The 14,874-nt window shown below is 34.1% G+C and overlaps 2 protein-coding genes across 2 annotated transcripts; both read left to right on the top strand.

Moving 5' to 3' along the window:
• The first annotated feature begins 747 nt into the window (after positions 1-747).
• On the top strand, positions 748-12,081 carry LOC132313932 (B3 domain-containing transcription factor VRN1-like). The gene is made up of 2 exons (XM_059812869.1): positions 748-882; positions 11,239-12,081. Exons 1-2 carry the CDS (start codon positions 748-750, stop codon positions 12,079-12,081), a joined length of 978 nt encoding a protein of 325 aa, XP_059668852.1.
• A 250-nt stretch (positions 12,082-12,331) lies between these two features.
• Positions 12,332-13,658, top strand: LOC132313933 (B3 domain-containing protein REM19-like). The gene is made up of 3 exons (XM_059812870.1): positions 12,332-12,904; positions 13,065-13,177; positions 13,365-13,658. The coding sequence occupies exons 1-3, from the start codon at positions 12,559-12,561 to the stop codon at positions 13,656-13,658; spliced, it is 753 nt and encodes a 250-aa protein (XP_059668853.1). The 5' UTR covers positions 12,332-12,558.
• The last annotated feature ends 1,216 nt before the right edge of the window (positions 13,659-14,874 follow it).

Genomic DNA, 14,874 nt, shown 5'->3' on the forward strand with positions numbered 1-14,874 from the left:
TAAACTTGTTAGAGAGAGAGAGGCAAGTTTAAACCTGAGAACGAAAATAGAGAGAGGGCAAGTTCAGAGTCGACAGAATAGAGATGGAGGCATTGGTTTAGAATCTTTAGATGGTTAGATGAGGTTTCAGACACGTGGCTGCTTGTAGGCCTTTAGTTTAGAATAACTAATTAAATAAATATATATATATATATACATACGGTTTCGGTTCTTACCGGTTCCCACAGGCTGGAACCGGAACCGTACACTCACGGTTCCGAAATTAAGAATTGGGACTGGAACCGGAACTGTGAGAACCGGAAAAAACGATTCCAGTTCCAGTTCCGGTTCTTTTGTACACCCCTAATTGCACATTTTGTAAGTTATAATTTCTTCCAAGTCATATCATTTATTGTTCTCTATTACTCTTTCTCATATCAATTTTCTTTCTCTATTTTCGATTATGTTTTTCTCAATATATACTAAAAGTCTAATATTATAAAATATTAAACTACAATTGAGTGCTTAATTTTTCAAATTTAAGTTAAATGGTTTAGTCCACCACCCCAAATCAAATTCCTAGCTCCGCGCGTGTTTGAGCGCGCGTGGCAGAAGGGGTAATAGATAGGGATTTGCTCTGTCAGTAGAGTGAGACATTTTCAGCTCCGGCCAAGGCAATTCTCACCCTCATCGCGAAAGAGGAACCAGTTGATATATACATACATTATATATCTATTTGTATTTATATACCTGTAAGTCAGTATAGTAATGGAACGATGCAAGCGGAAGCGGGCAGTGGGACCCAACGGAAGCGATTGCCGCCGGTCAAAGAAGTCTCCGGGCAGGCCATCGTCAGCATTCTTCAAGATAATATTAGCCTCCACTATTCATGAGAAGAAGCTGGTAATATATGATCCTCTCTCTCTTTTGATATATAATATATATATTCCGTTATTTTATTTCTGCTGAAAATCCTTATCGTTCTCCGTTTGGTTACCTAGAAAATAAATGAGAAGTAAAGAAAAGCTCTGTGATTTTTTATTTAATTTTATTTTTTGGCATTTTATTATTTATTGTTCTTGTTAGCTGAACGAACCTAGGGCCAACTGTGACTGAAGATTTTAACCTTACAATTCAATCAGGTCCAAAATAGTAGGAACGCAAGGTTAAAAAAATCTGTCTTTTTCCTTTCTTTTCCTACGTTTTCTAGAAACCAAACACAAAATGTGACCTTTTATATGGTTCTTCTTTTTATGGATAGTTGCATATATACTAAAAACATTTTTGTGTAGTTCATATATATCTTGAATATCTCTCAGAAGAAATGAATCTACGATATCATGCTATGTACATAATATATAAGTATTGAACCATGAACCGTGAAAAGAATTACCCCAAAACATAATACTCTCTTTAAGTATTTTCAACTTTCCTAAATTATACTGTATTAAATTGTTGTGGAATGTTATTGCTTGTTTCTTATTTTCCCTCACCAATATTTTTCCCATGTGTGATAAGTGTCTTAAGTCTCTTGAGGCCAAAAAAACCAAACCTGATCATCTTTGATTAGGCAAAACTTCCAAATGCAATACCTGTGTTTTTTGGAACATCATTGATCATTCAAATAGATTGGTCCAGTAAAAAGGATGTATCTTTTCTTATTTGTTCATATATATGTTTAAAAAATACAAGTTTGTATCTGCTCTCAATTAAACTTGTTTATATGTGTGTGTGTGTGTTCGTGTAAAATAAAAAATACAAGGTTACCATGGGTTGCGAGAGGTGAGGGTTCAAGTATTGGGAAACGTGTTAGTTTTAAAAAAATTTCAAGAGATTTAAATTCATAGATCTTGATTCATCACATAGAGACAAGTTTTATGCAAAAATAAAACATGATGTATCATTCAATTAAAAGATTGAATACTTACATCAAGGTTTGAGTAAACCTTAGATCTCTCCTCTAAAGTGAACGTTCTCACTCGTTGTAGATCCCTTTTGCTAGACACCTTTTCCATGGATCTCCATCTTCTTGGTAATTGTTTTGCCTTTAAGAATCACTCATAAGCCTCCATGAATGACCTTGGAAAACTAGGCTTGTGGGAGCCTCCATTAGATGAGAACATAAACCCTAATTTTCTAGAGAGAGAAAATATACATTCCTTTTTCCTTCTACTAAAAATCACACCTAAAATATATATAGACCATGTATATTTATAGGTAACATAAAGGTAAAGAAAAGGAAACAACTAATCCTTCTCAATCTCTAATTCACTTGTCTCAAATTTAATATGATTCCAATATCAAGTTGGGCTATGAGTGAGAATCTATTGGGCCTATTATTTTATTGGCTACAATGAATTAATAATTGGCCCGGTCCATGGACCCAATTCAATTAATTCATAAATTAATTTCTACTCCACTAAAATAAATTAATTGAACCCCAATTAAATAATAAATAACCACTAAGTCAATATTGCACTTTGACCCCTCTATGCAAAATTAGTTATCGGATAAATAATGCCATCAATCCGACTACTTAATTAATATATTTATTTTGGTACCTTTGATTATTTCTGGCTTGATCACAATAAAACATTTGTTTGACAAAATAATAATAATTTAATAAATAAATATATAATAAATCATTTTGTCTAAAAACATACGAAGGCCTTCGAATTTACTTTGTGATCAACCATAATCAATACAAAATAAATACAAGTAGCAATGATGCAAATATTGAAAATATAACCCTCTAACTATTAATTACATAACTACCCAAAGTGTCGGTCTAAGGATTCCGAAGAATCCGCCGAACAAATCAAAGTAATTATTAATTAATAAAAGAGTCTATAATTTTCTCATGCTTAAGGTCAAATGTTATGACGGTGCTAGGGAGCAATTGCATACGACGGCTCTCGCAATATATCTCAACCTAACGCGGATCCAGTTCAAGTCTTAATTAATTATGAGTCCATCCATAATTACCGACTATGAACAATTTATAATTACTATGTATATATCATGCATTGATTGCCATCACATACATATATATAAATATTTCTTGTAATCACAGGGACACTATCAATTTCATAGTGAATCGAAATATAATACATTGAATTCACCAATTATATAAATCATAAATATTTCAGATATGTCAGGAACATATGTCACTTTAATCTAGATAGGAATTTGCTTTGCCAGGGCATATAAATCCCAACAGCTCCCACTTGCCCTCATAGCCAATTCAAATTGCATCTAACTCCAATGTTATCCAGGTGTTGATCAAAACTATTGATCGATGATACCTTTGTTAATGGATCAACAAAGTTGTGTTCCAATGCAATGTTCTAGCCACAAGTACATTTTCCTGCCGGACAATATCATGTAGAACATGATACTTCCTATCAGTGTATTTTGTTCATTTATGGAACCTTGGGTCATTGGTTTGGACTACTTCTGCACTATCATCGCAATATAGCTCGATAGGCAGGCTAGTATGCTCCACAACCTCTAAATCAGTGAGATCAAACCAATAGGCTTATTTTGCCGCCTTTAAGGCTGCAATGTATTCCACCTGTAGATTTGAGTCAGCAGTTGAAATCTGCTTAACACTCTACCAACTGATTTCCCTTCCATTAAATGAAGATACACTAAGTCATGAACCTCATAGTATCTACTTCTGATTGAAAATCAGAACTAGCATACCTGACTAGGACCATATCATCACATCCATAAATGAGTATGATATCATTGGTTCTCCTTAGGTACTTAATGATATTTTTCACAACAGACCAGTTATCAAGTCCAGAATTAGACTAATATCTACTGACTATCCCTACAATGTAGCGGATGTCCTGTTTGGCATAGACCATGGCATATATGAGACTCCCATATGCCAAAGCATATAGTTCCAGTCTCATTTGCTCAATCTCCTCTGCTAGTCTTAGAAAACTAATTACTAGATAGAGCAATCCATATCAATAAAGTAAGAACTCATTCTTTGAGTTATGCATACCAAACCTGGTCAAAACTTTATCAATGTAGGATTATTAAGATAAGCCTATTTTCCTTTTAACCTGATCTTGCAAAAGCTTGATCCTAGGAATATAGCTTACATCTTGAAAATCCTTCATTTAAAAGTAATTGAACAACTACCTTTTTATTGATGACAAAACTTCCACGTCATTATAAATGAGTAGGATGTCATCAATATATAGAATTAAGAAAAATAATGACATTCCTTGTACACTCATGATTTATTCACTAAGAAATCTTCTGGTATCTTTTTGTAGATTAACTTGCCTTCCATAGGTATCACCCTACTAGAAAGTTCTACAAGATCCCAGAATTTATTAGAATACATAGATTCCAACTCTGATTTCATAGTAACTCGCCAAAACGATCTGTATCTATATCGGTTCACGCTTCCGTGTAGCTTACTGGGTCCAACTCATGTTTAACAGGGATGTCCATAACGGTCTCACCTAAAAACATGATTCTGTTGGATTGGATAATTATCCTCCCACTACATCAATGTACCGATGAAGGAATCTGTGTACTAGATGATGCTGACGCATCAATAGGGAATTCATCTATAATTCTAAATCTCTATACAAAGTGTGTTCATATGTGGTACATCTGGTACTCTTACCATATTCTCTAACACTATGCTATTAGGTATGTGATTCATAATATGATTCTCCTATAAATAAACAGTGAGTGTAAACAATCAACTTTTATCATTGAGATCATAAAATAATCATTCCTAGTGACATTTTAGAGTAGCTATCAAATCTATCATGCGTATGATCTGTTTCCAACTTACTTGTCTATATCAAGCGCACATGTGCAAGACTACCCCATATGCGCATGTGATTCAAACTAAGATTTAGTCAAAAACACAGCTCAACGGTATCCTTGAGACAGACTAAGATGGAATGCAATTCATAATGCGCATCAATGTCATTAATGCTAAACTCTTAAATGAAAGAGATAATGTAGCATAACTGTTCATAGATCTAACCATGTTAAACGGAAATTATGTTATTCCTATTTGACACCTCAATCCATTGAGCGTCAATTGCGGAAAACTGGTACACAACACCCTCATTGACCATATAGTCTTTGAACTATCCCAAGAAATACTCATATCCTCGATCAGATCGAAGTGTCTTGATAAGTTTACCTAATCTGTGCTCCACATCAGTCTTGACCTTCTCAGAATATACCAAGAGTTTAAGACTTGTGTTGCATCAGATAAACTTATCCAAAACGTGAGTAATCTTGCTTGGATGTTCATAAAACCACACGTGTCAGTGTGTACCGACTCCAATTGTCCTTTATATCTATTTATCTATCATTCAAAACAAGGTTCACAAGTTTGGTTTAGGCTCCTCTGCCTCACTAGGTAATTAACCTTCTTTGACCAATCTTTGAATCTCATTTTGATTGATTATAACCCAAAAATAGACACTAAAAATACAATGAGTCAGGAATAACAATTTTTCTCTTAACATTCAATCTAGAATATGCAACATTAGTTTCTATATCCTGCAAATCTTAAGAGTTTGTGATTATAGTATATTAACCATCTTTCAATGCACCAGAAGCAATCGCATATCTATTCAATTTTATAAAACCAGTTTTAAAAAATAACAACACAGTTTTTATAAACCAAAAGTGAAATAAGAATGGGATTGCGTCTAACATCTGTGCATAAAGATAGTTCTCTAATACTAATATCCTCTTACTCTCTAATTTTAGATGTAATACTCCCACTGACTTAGCTACAACCTTAACATTAGGTCAAGTACAAATATATTCCATATCATCGAGACTTCTGGATTCCTGAAATCCTTGCAATGAATTGCAAACATGTTTAGTAGCTTCAGAATCTATTCATCAGGAATTAATAGATACAACCACATAACATGGCTCAATGATTAAATATATATTTACATATACCACGTCATTGCTTAGACAGTTCGTCCTTTAGTGTCTTCGTTAGCAGCAAAAGAAATAATTTAATTTGCCCTCAACATACACTGCCTTATTCCCTTTAACCTTTTGGATACCCATGTTTTGTGCTAGCCTAGTCCTATTATCATCCTTCTTCTTTGCTTTGCCCGTCCACTTGGGCCTAGAAGAAGATGGTATAGACTAGGTTAGATTGATAGGAACGCCCATACTCTTGATTATCCCTTCATCTGTTACCAATTCTATAAGAATATCAGCGAGTGTGAACTCAAACTGATTCCTTATTTAGCTCACTCTAACATAATCGAACGAGTTTGGTAATAAGGCAATAATCATGTCAACTTGAAACTTACCACTCAAGTCAGCTCTATTGATCTCCAGCTAATTTTTAAATAATAAACAATCATTTTCCAAAATTCGATTTCATACTGGAGTTCCTTAGGCTATCTTAATGGTGTTCAAGTCTGACATAGTATGTAAGCATACGCCCTATCTAATCTCACCAAAACATCATATTGACATTTAACATGATGCTTGAAGAAAATAAAATAATGTAAATGTTAGCTTTGGAGCGTATTCGAGGTAAACTCTAGAATATTGCACCAAGTCATCTCATTTGCCTTATTTCACTTATTCAAAGCATTAATGCTCTCTTGGGTATCTTAAAGTAAAAGGATTAGGTTTAGGAGTAGTAAATATGTTTGTACCCTTACGTTGTGAATAAAATATCTAAGTTCCTTTCCCAGTCAATATTAATGACGTCCAGTTACATTGAATATGTAAGCAAGCAGATAAACTGGATTAGACATAATTAAATTGAATATAAATGCATTCATACAATATGCTAGGTGAATTATTAATACTGTCATGCATATTTAAAATTAAAATGAGTTTGTTAACTACATAATATAATAAATCTCAATTGAATAAGAGATCATTATCATTATTGGTGAACAATCCCTTTTAATTAATGCGGGTCCCTCAACTCTGTAGCATAATAAATCAACCAATCAATATGTCAATAACTTATCCTGTTGGAGGAGTTCATTATTACTATTGTTGAGATTCATTTACTATTAGGCAAGCACTTCCATTAAAATAGTATGTGGGTCCCTTAACCACTGCATGAAAAATCGAATAACCAATACGCCAATAATTTATTCGGTTGGCGAAGTTCATTATTGCTATTGGCGGGCAAATCCCATCATCTCCATATCTCTTAAGACAATGCCTTGTGTATATATATGAAATGATTCCCGATTATGTTTAGCCTTTCTAAAATCACCTAGTGTAGACCACTCCGTTGGGGAGCTAACACTATTGATTTTAGATTGAGTGTATAACGTTATTAATACTCTAATGAAAAATAAAATATTAAATATCTTGTCATTATAATTTAGACTCTTTAAATCACGCGTAGGGCCTTATTTTTAAAGATCTAATTACAATGAACATTTAATATTATTATTTTCATGAGATAACCATTCTTGTAATATTAAAACTCTTCAAATCATGCGTGGGGCCTTATTTTTGAAGATCTAATTACAATGATATTAATAACGAAGGCCATGGAGCAATGTATAAAAATCCCTGCTCCCACTCAATTTTTTTAATCATTTATAATTAGGGTTTTTCAGTTTATTCATTTACATGATATGATGCATGCAAAACGTCTTAATTTTAATCCAATTAAATTTAGAAAATATTTGGACTTTAAACGATTCACTATTATTTAATTTGAGGCACACTTTAAAAATAATTTACAAAAATGATTTTTCGTTTCCCAATAAATGCCCTCAAATTAATTAATATTTAAATCCAATTAATTTTTATAATTTAATTAATATAAATCAAGTCATTTAATTAAATATCATGGATCCAATGCATGAATAATAATTAATTAACAATTATATAGTCCATGCATTTCATACATCGTATAAATAAATAAATAACAGCTAAAGCAAATAAAATGGCCAATGGAATCAGCTTTTAACATTTAACTACTCTAAGTATCGCGGGAAGATCATCCATCGGCTTGCAAACACCCACATAAGGCTGATACGCACCAGGAGAAGCAAAACACCGCTTGGAACGCACCTGGAGGGCCCCATACACGCTCACACGCGCCTGGGGCATGCTGCAGGTGAAGGCACGCGCCCCCACGCGCTGGCACGCACCTGGGGCGCGTAGGACGCGCCCCCACGCGCTGGCACGTGCGTGGGCGCGTGGGACGCGCCTCCACGCGCCTACACGCGCGTGGAGGTCATCCAACCTTGGCTGGCGCGTGCAATGCACGCGCCAGCATATGTCACCTCCTGGCGCGTGTTTCTCACGCGCCAGGCTCACCCTCTATGCACCACATCTGATTCCAGCCTCCTCCGATGCCTCTTCTCACCGCCGGCGATGCTCTGGCCACTGGAAAAAGGCCAAAAAATTCCAGAAAAATCAGAAAAATTCCCAGAAAATTAAATTAAGCCTCAAAAAATTCCAGAAGAATTCCAAAAAATTCGGAAAAATTCCAGAAAATTACTGAAGCATAATTTAACCCTTTTGGACCTTCTTGAAGCTTCATAGCATCCTTTGATGAATATTACATGGCTTTAAAAATATTTACAACTTGAAATACAATGGGAAAAATAAATTACATCATTGAACTTTCAAACGGCTAAATCAAAGCCTTAATTACATTCATTCAAAGATAAAATTACATTCAATATTCCTATAAGCTTCATCCATGGCCCAACCATACATCATCCTTCATTCACAGTTATTCATACATCATCATGTATCAATATATATCAACATATTAAATCATACATCAACATACATCAATAAAAATGTATATGAATATAATTTTGGATCCATGAATGATGATTTTCATAAAATCATGATCTCTAGTAATGAATCAAACCTCGCTCTGATACCACTGTTGGGAAACGTGCTAGTTTTAAAAACTTTTCGAGAGATTTAAATTCATAGATCTTGATTCATCACATAGAGACAAGTTTTATGCAAAAATAAAACATGATGTATCATTCAATTAAAAGATTGAATACTTACATCAAGGTTTGAGTAAACCTTAGATCTCTCCTCTAAAGTGAACGTTCTCACTCATTGTAGATCCCTTTTGCTAGACACCTTTTCCATGGATCTCCATCTTCTTGGTAATTGTTTTGCCTTTAAGAATCACTCATAAGCCTCCATGAATGACCTTGGAAAACTAGGCTTGTGGGAGCCTCCATTAGATGAGAACATAAACCCTAATTTTCTAGAGAGAGAAAATATATATTTCTTTTTCCTTCTACTAAAAATCACACCTAAAATATACATAGACCATGTATATTTATATGTAACATAAAGGTAAAGAAAAGGAAACAACTAATCCTTCTCAATCTCTAATTCACATGTCTCAAATCTAATATGATTTCAATATCAAGTTGGGCTATGAGTGAGAATCCATTGGGCCTATTATTTTATTGGCTACAATGAATTAATAATTGGCCCGATCCATGGACCCAATTCAATTAATTCATAAATTAATTTCTACTCCACTAAAATAAATTAATTGAACTCGAATTAAATAATAAATAACTACTAAGTCAATATTGCACTTTGACCCATTTATGCATAATTAGTTATCGGATAAATAATGCCATCAATCCGACTACTTAATTAATATATTTATTTTGGTACCTTTGATTATTTCTGGCTTGATCACAATAAAATATTTGTTTGACAAAAAAATAATAATTTAATAAATAAATATATAATAAATCATTTTGTCTAAAACCATACGAAGGCCTTCGAATTTACTTTGTGATCAACCATAATCAATACAAAATAAATACAAGTAGCAATGATACAAATATTAAAAATATAACCCTCTAACTATTAATTACATAACTACCCAAAGTGTCGGTCTAAGGATTCCGAAGAATCCGCCGAACAAATCAAAGTAATTATTAATTAATAAAAGAGTCTATAATTTTCTCATGCTTAAGGTCAAATGCTATGACGGTGCTAGGGAGCAATTGCATACGACGGCTCTCGCAATATATCTCAACCTAACGCGGATCCAGTTCAAGTCTTAATTAATTATGAGTCCATCCATAATTACCGACTATGAACAATTTATAATTACTATATATATATCATGCATTGATTGCCATCACATACATATATATAAATATTTCTTGTAATCACAGGGACACTATCAATTTCATAATGAATCGAAACATAATACATTGAATTCACCAATTATATAAATCATAAATATTTCAGATATGTCAGGAACATATGTCACTTTAATCTAGATAGGAATTTGCTTTACCAGGGCATATAAATCCCAACATCAAGTTCCCAAAGGGGCAAAAGGGCATGAGAGTTTCTTGCCAAAGGAAAAAAAAGACAAGTTTATATCTGCTCTCAATTACACCGGCCAAAACTACCTCATTTACCCTGGCAACAAATTTATTTAGGGATTCTGTTTCTGGTTTTCCTTTGAAGCCAAAGGCTCTGCTTGGAATTTTTTTGCGAGAGGTTAATCAATTGGAGAACCCTCCTTTATTGTAGTGATTTCAACATAAGAAATCTGGGTACTTCTTCGTTGATAAAAATTCCCAGTCCCTAGCTATGAAATAATAGCAACAAATTTCTCGGGCAATTTTTTTAGTAATGTAATTGACATAATACAATGGGACTGCATCTTCATTTTATTGAAACTCCCCATTGGCTGATAAGGGTTAATTTTGTAGCCAAGTGTCTGTTTCTGGTCACTTGTTGCAAACCAAAGTGAAGAACCAACGAAAGCAAGTCATGTAAGCTGATTACAGTCTGTTGTAGTATGTTAGCTCTGTATGGCGTTGCTCTTTGATGACCTGTAGAAGCTTAAGCCGATAGAGAGGGTATATTGGTATAATATTAATATTTAGATTCTCTAACACGCCCCCTCAGATGTGTCCTTTTTTTGGTCCAATACGTGTTTCAATTTCAACAGTGAATTTTGAACTCAGGACCTTGGCTACTCTCTGATACAATGTTAAACCACCACCTGCTCAAAAAGTTTCAATTTCAACAGTGAGTTTTGAACTCAGGACCTTGGCTACTCTCTGATACAATGTTAAACCACCACCTGCTCAAAAAGCTTAAATTCTTAGAGGGTGTAACTTTAGTATTTAAATTTTCTAACAATAACATTTACAATTTTTGGAGCTACATTCATGTTATGCAAGCACTTTAACTTCACTTAAACAATTGAGCCCAACTTAATTTTTATATCGGCAGAGAATCCCTGAAAAGTTTGTGAGGAAGTACAGTGATGAACTCTCTGATGTTGCCATTCTCACTGTTCCCACTGGCCACGTTTCGCATGTGGGATTAGAGAAGGCTGACAAGATGCTCTGGTTTTGTGATGGTTGGCAACAATTTATGGAACATCAGTCAATCAGTCGTGGGTACTTTTTAGTCTTCGAATATAAAGGGAATACGAGCTTTGATGTTCTTATCTTTGATTTGACTGCCACCGAGATCCAGTATTCATGCACTATTCGCAGAAGTTCTAAAGAAAACAATAATGGAAAGCTAATCGAATTATCTGATGATGAAGAAATAGAAGATGATGACTCAGATGAAATGTCGGGGTCCACAGGTTTTGTTGGATCTTCATCTAAAATTAGACTGGGACAAGACAGAAAGGGTAAAGGCGCAGCTTTGTTGGAGAGCTCGGAAACCACTCCTCGAAGTCTAACAAGAAGCAAAAGATATAAAAAAGATCTGGGGCAAACAATTAAATTAGAGAATTTGCATAGAGCGTGTGGAAGAAAACCAAGCAGAAGCAAAGCGTCAAACTGGCAAGATTCTTTGTTGGATAAATCCAAGAGTGTGACTAAGAATATTCAGAATTTACAAGCACCGGCTCCACCAGTTCGTGATGGGGGTTTTGATCAGTCAAATGAGAATGATCTCAAGGACAAAACATTTAGAATTGATGTAGAGCAGCAGCATCCAACAAAAATTGCAAATAGTTCACTTGTGGCGATTCAAAGAAATAAAGATATAACTCATCAGACTACAAATCGAAGAACTGTTTCTAGTAAGCTTTCAGACTACTTTTTCTCCCAGAAGTGATGTAGGAGTTGGTTTTCTTGTCACTAATTTGATAAATTGCTGATGGTCAGGAATCATTGGTGAAACAAGAATGACGTGCAGAAATGCTTGGTATTAACACTTGTGCAATAACTTGTTTGACAGGTGGACCAGTAGAAAACCAAGCAAGAGAAAGGGCAATTAATGCTGCAAGAATGTTTAAGACTAAAAATCCTTTCCATATGATTATATTGCGCTCATATAATGTAAAAAACAACTTTTCCCTGGTGAGCCCTTGAATTCATGGTGTAAGATTATTGCTTAAGTTGTTTATGTTGCTTCATTGATCATGCTGGTAAAGATGTCAAACCAGCTGCTTATAAGTGGAAGCAACCTGAACATTTCTCCCAATATATTAATCTTCTATCACGTATTACTTACAGTTTGATGTTGGAATGATATATATCTTTTTCTTTTCTTTTCTTTTTCCTTTTTTTTTTTTTTTTTTTTTTCTTTCGTATGCAGAATATACCAGTAGAATTTGCAATGAAGATAAAGTATTTGCTTGGTGTTTCAGAAATTGTTAAGCTTCAGGTTTCTGATGGAAGAGAGTGGTGTGTCCGGTTCATTCATGCCTGTGGACATGGGGGGCATGGGTCAAAAATAAGCAAGGGCTGGATTACATTTGTAAAGGAAAATAATTTGGTGGAAGGAGATATTTGTGTCTTTGAGCTGGTCGAGGTTAAGGATGTTGTGCTAAAAGTTTCCATATTTCACATCGCGGAGTATGCAGGGCAACCAAACCTACCTCATGAGTTTGATGAAAGAAAATATTCAAAGAACACAAATCAAAGAACTGTTTCTAGTAAGCTTTCAGACTACCTTTTTTTCTGCCAGAAGTAATGTAAGAATTTATTTTCTTGTCACTAATTTGATAAATTGCAGATGGGTAGGAATCATTGGTCAAACAAGAATGTTGTGCACAAATGCTTGGACTAACACTCGTTCAATAACTTGTTTGACAGGAGGACCAGTAAAAAACGAAGCAAGAGAGAGGGAAATTAATGCTGCAACAATGTTTAAGCCTGAAAATCATTTCCATAGGGTTATATTGCATTCATATAACCACTCTTTCCTGGTGAGCCCTTGAATTCACGTTACATGGTGTAAAGATTATTGCAAACTGAATATTTTAAGTGACCAACCAGCTGCTTTTAAGTGGAAGCAAACTGAATATATCTCCCAATATGTTAATCTTATATCAAGTATTATTTTAAGTATGACGTTGGTGGAATGATAGATATCTTTTCGTCTTTCTTATGCAGAATATACCATCAGAATTTGGCATGAGGATGAAGTATTTGCTTGGTGTTTCAGATATAAATATGGTTAAACTTCAGCTTTCTGATGGAAGAGAGTGGTATGCCCGTTGCATTCATGACAAATTAGGTCGACAGGCAAAATTGACCATGGGTTGGGGAACATTTGTGAGGGAAAATAACTTGGTGGAAGGAGATACTTGTGTCTTTGAGCTGAACAAGGCTAAGGATTTTGTGCTAAAAGTTTCCATATTTCGCACTGTGGCGTATGCAGGGCAAGCAAAACAACCTCTGGAGTGAAACCCATCTGATTACAGTCTGGTAAATTCGTATTTTACCTCTTTGTTTATTTTGGTTCCATCCATCAAAAGTTGTTACTTAATTATTTGTGAATTTAGTGAACTGATTAGGGCATTAAATTTATGGTCTAGTCTAGGTATTGTAGCACCTTATATGAGCAGTTTTGTTGCAATTTTTGAATGCCTTTTTTTATGTCTCCACTTATAGAAGTCGGCATTTAATTAGTCGGTGATATCATGCCATATACATTTATATTAAAAGTGTGTGTGTGTGTATATACATATATTTACCGTATGGAATTGTTTTTTAGTAGCACAAATGGGCAGAGGATATAGCAAACCACTGCAGAAAGTTTTTTAATATGATATTATATTTTGAGTTTATTGTATTTGGAGTACTAGCTATATAGAGGTATATAAACCGAATTAAAATCAAATTCTCAAAATGAAATTTTCTATTAGTTAAGCGTCCGCGTCGATCATGTTGAGTTTTTAATCAGTACAAAAGAACAGAAAATCACACTTGGGTCATGAATAATATGTGAGACTAGCATGGAAACTTGCCTCATCAAATGAATGATGTTGAGTAGTTATGTAGAGGCAACTCTTCTAAGAATTTATTTTAAATTTTCAGTGACAAGTTTACAATGTTTTGATGACTTGCATAAGAACTCCTACTGAAATATTAAAAAAAGGGATTATCATATAAACGGTGCTAATGACCTATATTTACTATTTAATTGATTTAAAGTCTCATAGTTTCGAAAAATTGAAGTTGACCAAAATGCTGACATGAACATGGAAAAACACTAATTATCCCACTGAGGTATCACTTTTAGGCTCATGGTTGTATCACTTTTTGTGCATCAGGTACCATTTTTGTTTTGGGCATAGAAGTACCACTTTTATTCACTTAGGTGCCACTTTTTTATGCAACACAAAAAGTGGTACCTGCATGCACAAAAAGTGGTACTTATGTGCCTAAAAGTAGTACCTTAGTTAGGTCAAATAGTGTTTTTTTCATATCTTTATTATTTTAAAATTATGAGACTTTGACTCCATCAAATGATAAATATGCGTTATTTATACCATTTATATGTAATAATTCCCTTAAGAGAAAGGAAAGGACAGGAAAAACATTTGTCTGTCAAAAAGAACTTTTGTTGTTTCTGAAAAATGATGTAGGAAGTTGTCAGATTTATACATTTCATATTATA

This window comes from Cornus florida, unplaced genomic scaffold, assembly GCF_030987335.1.
Source record: "Cornus florida cultivar Cherokee Brave unplaced genomic scaffold, ASM3098733v1 CherokeeBrave_3.0.0_Hap2_Chr06, whole genome shotgun sequence".
NCBI classification, from domain to species: domain Eukaryota; kingdom Viridiplantae; phylum Streptophyta; class Magnoliopsida; order Cornales; family Cornaceae; genus Cornus; species Cornus florida.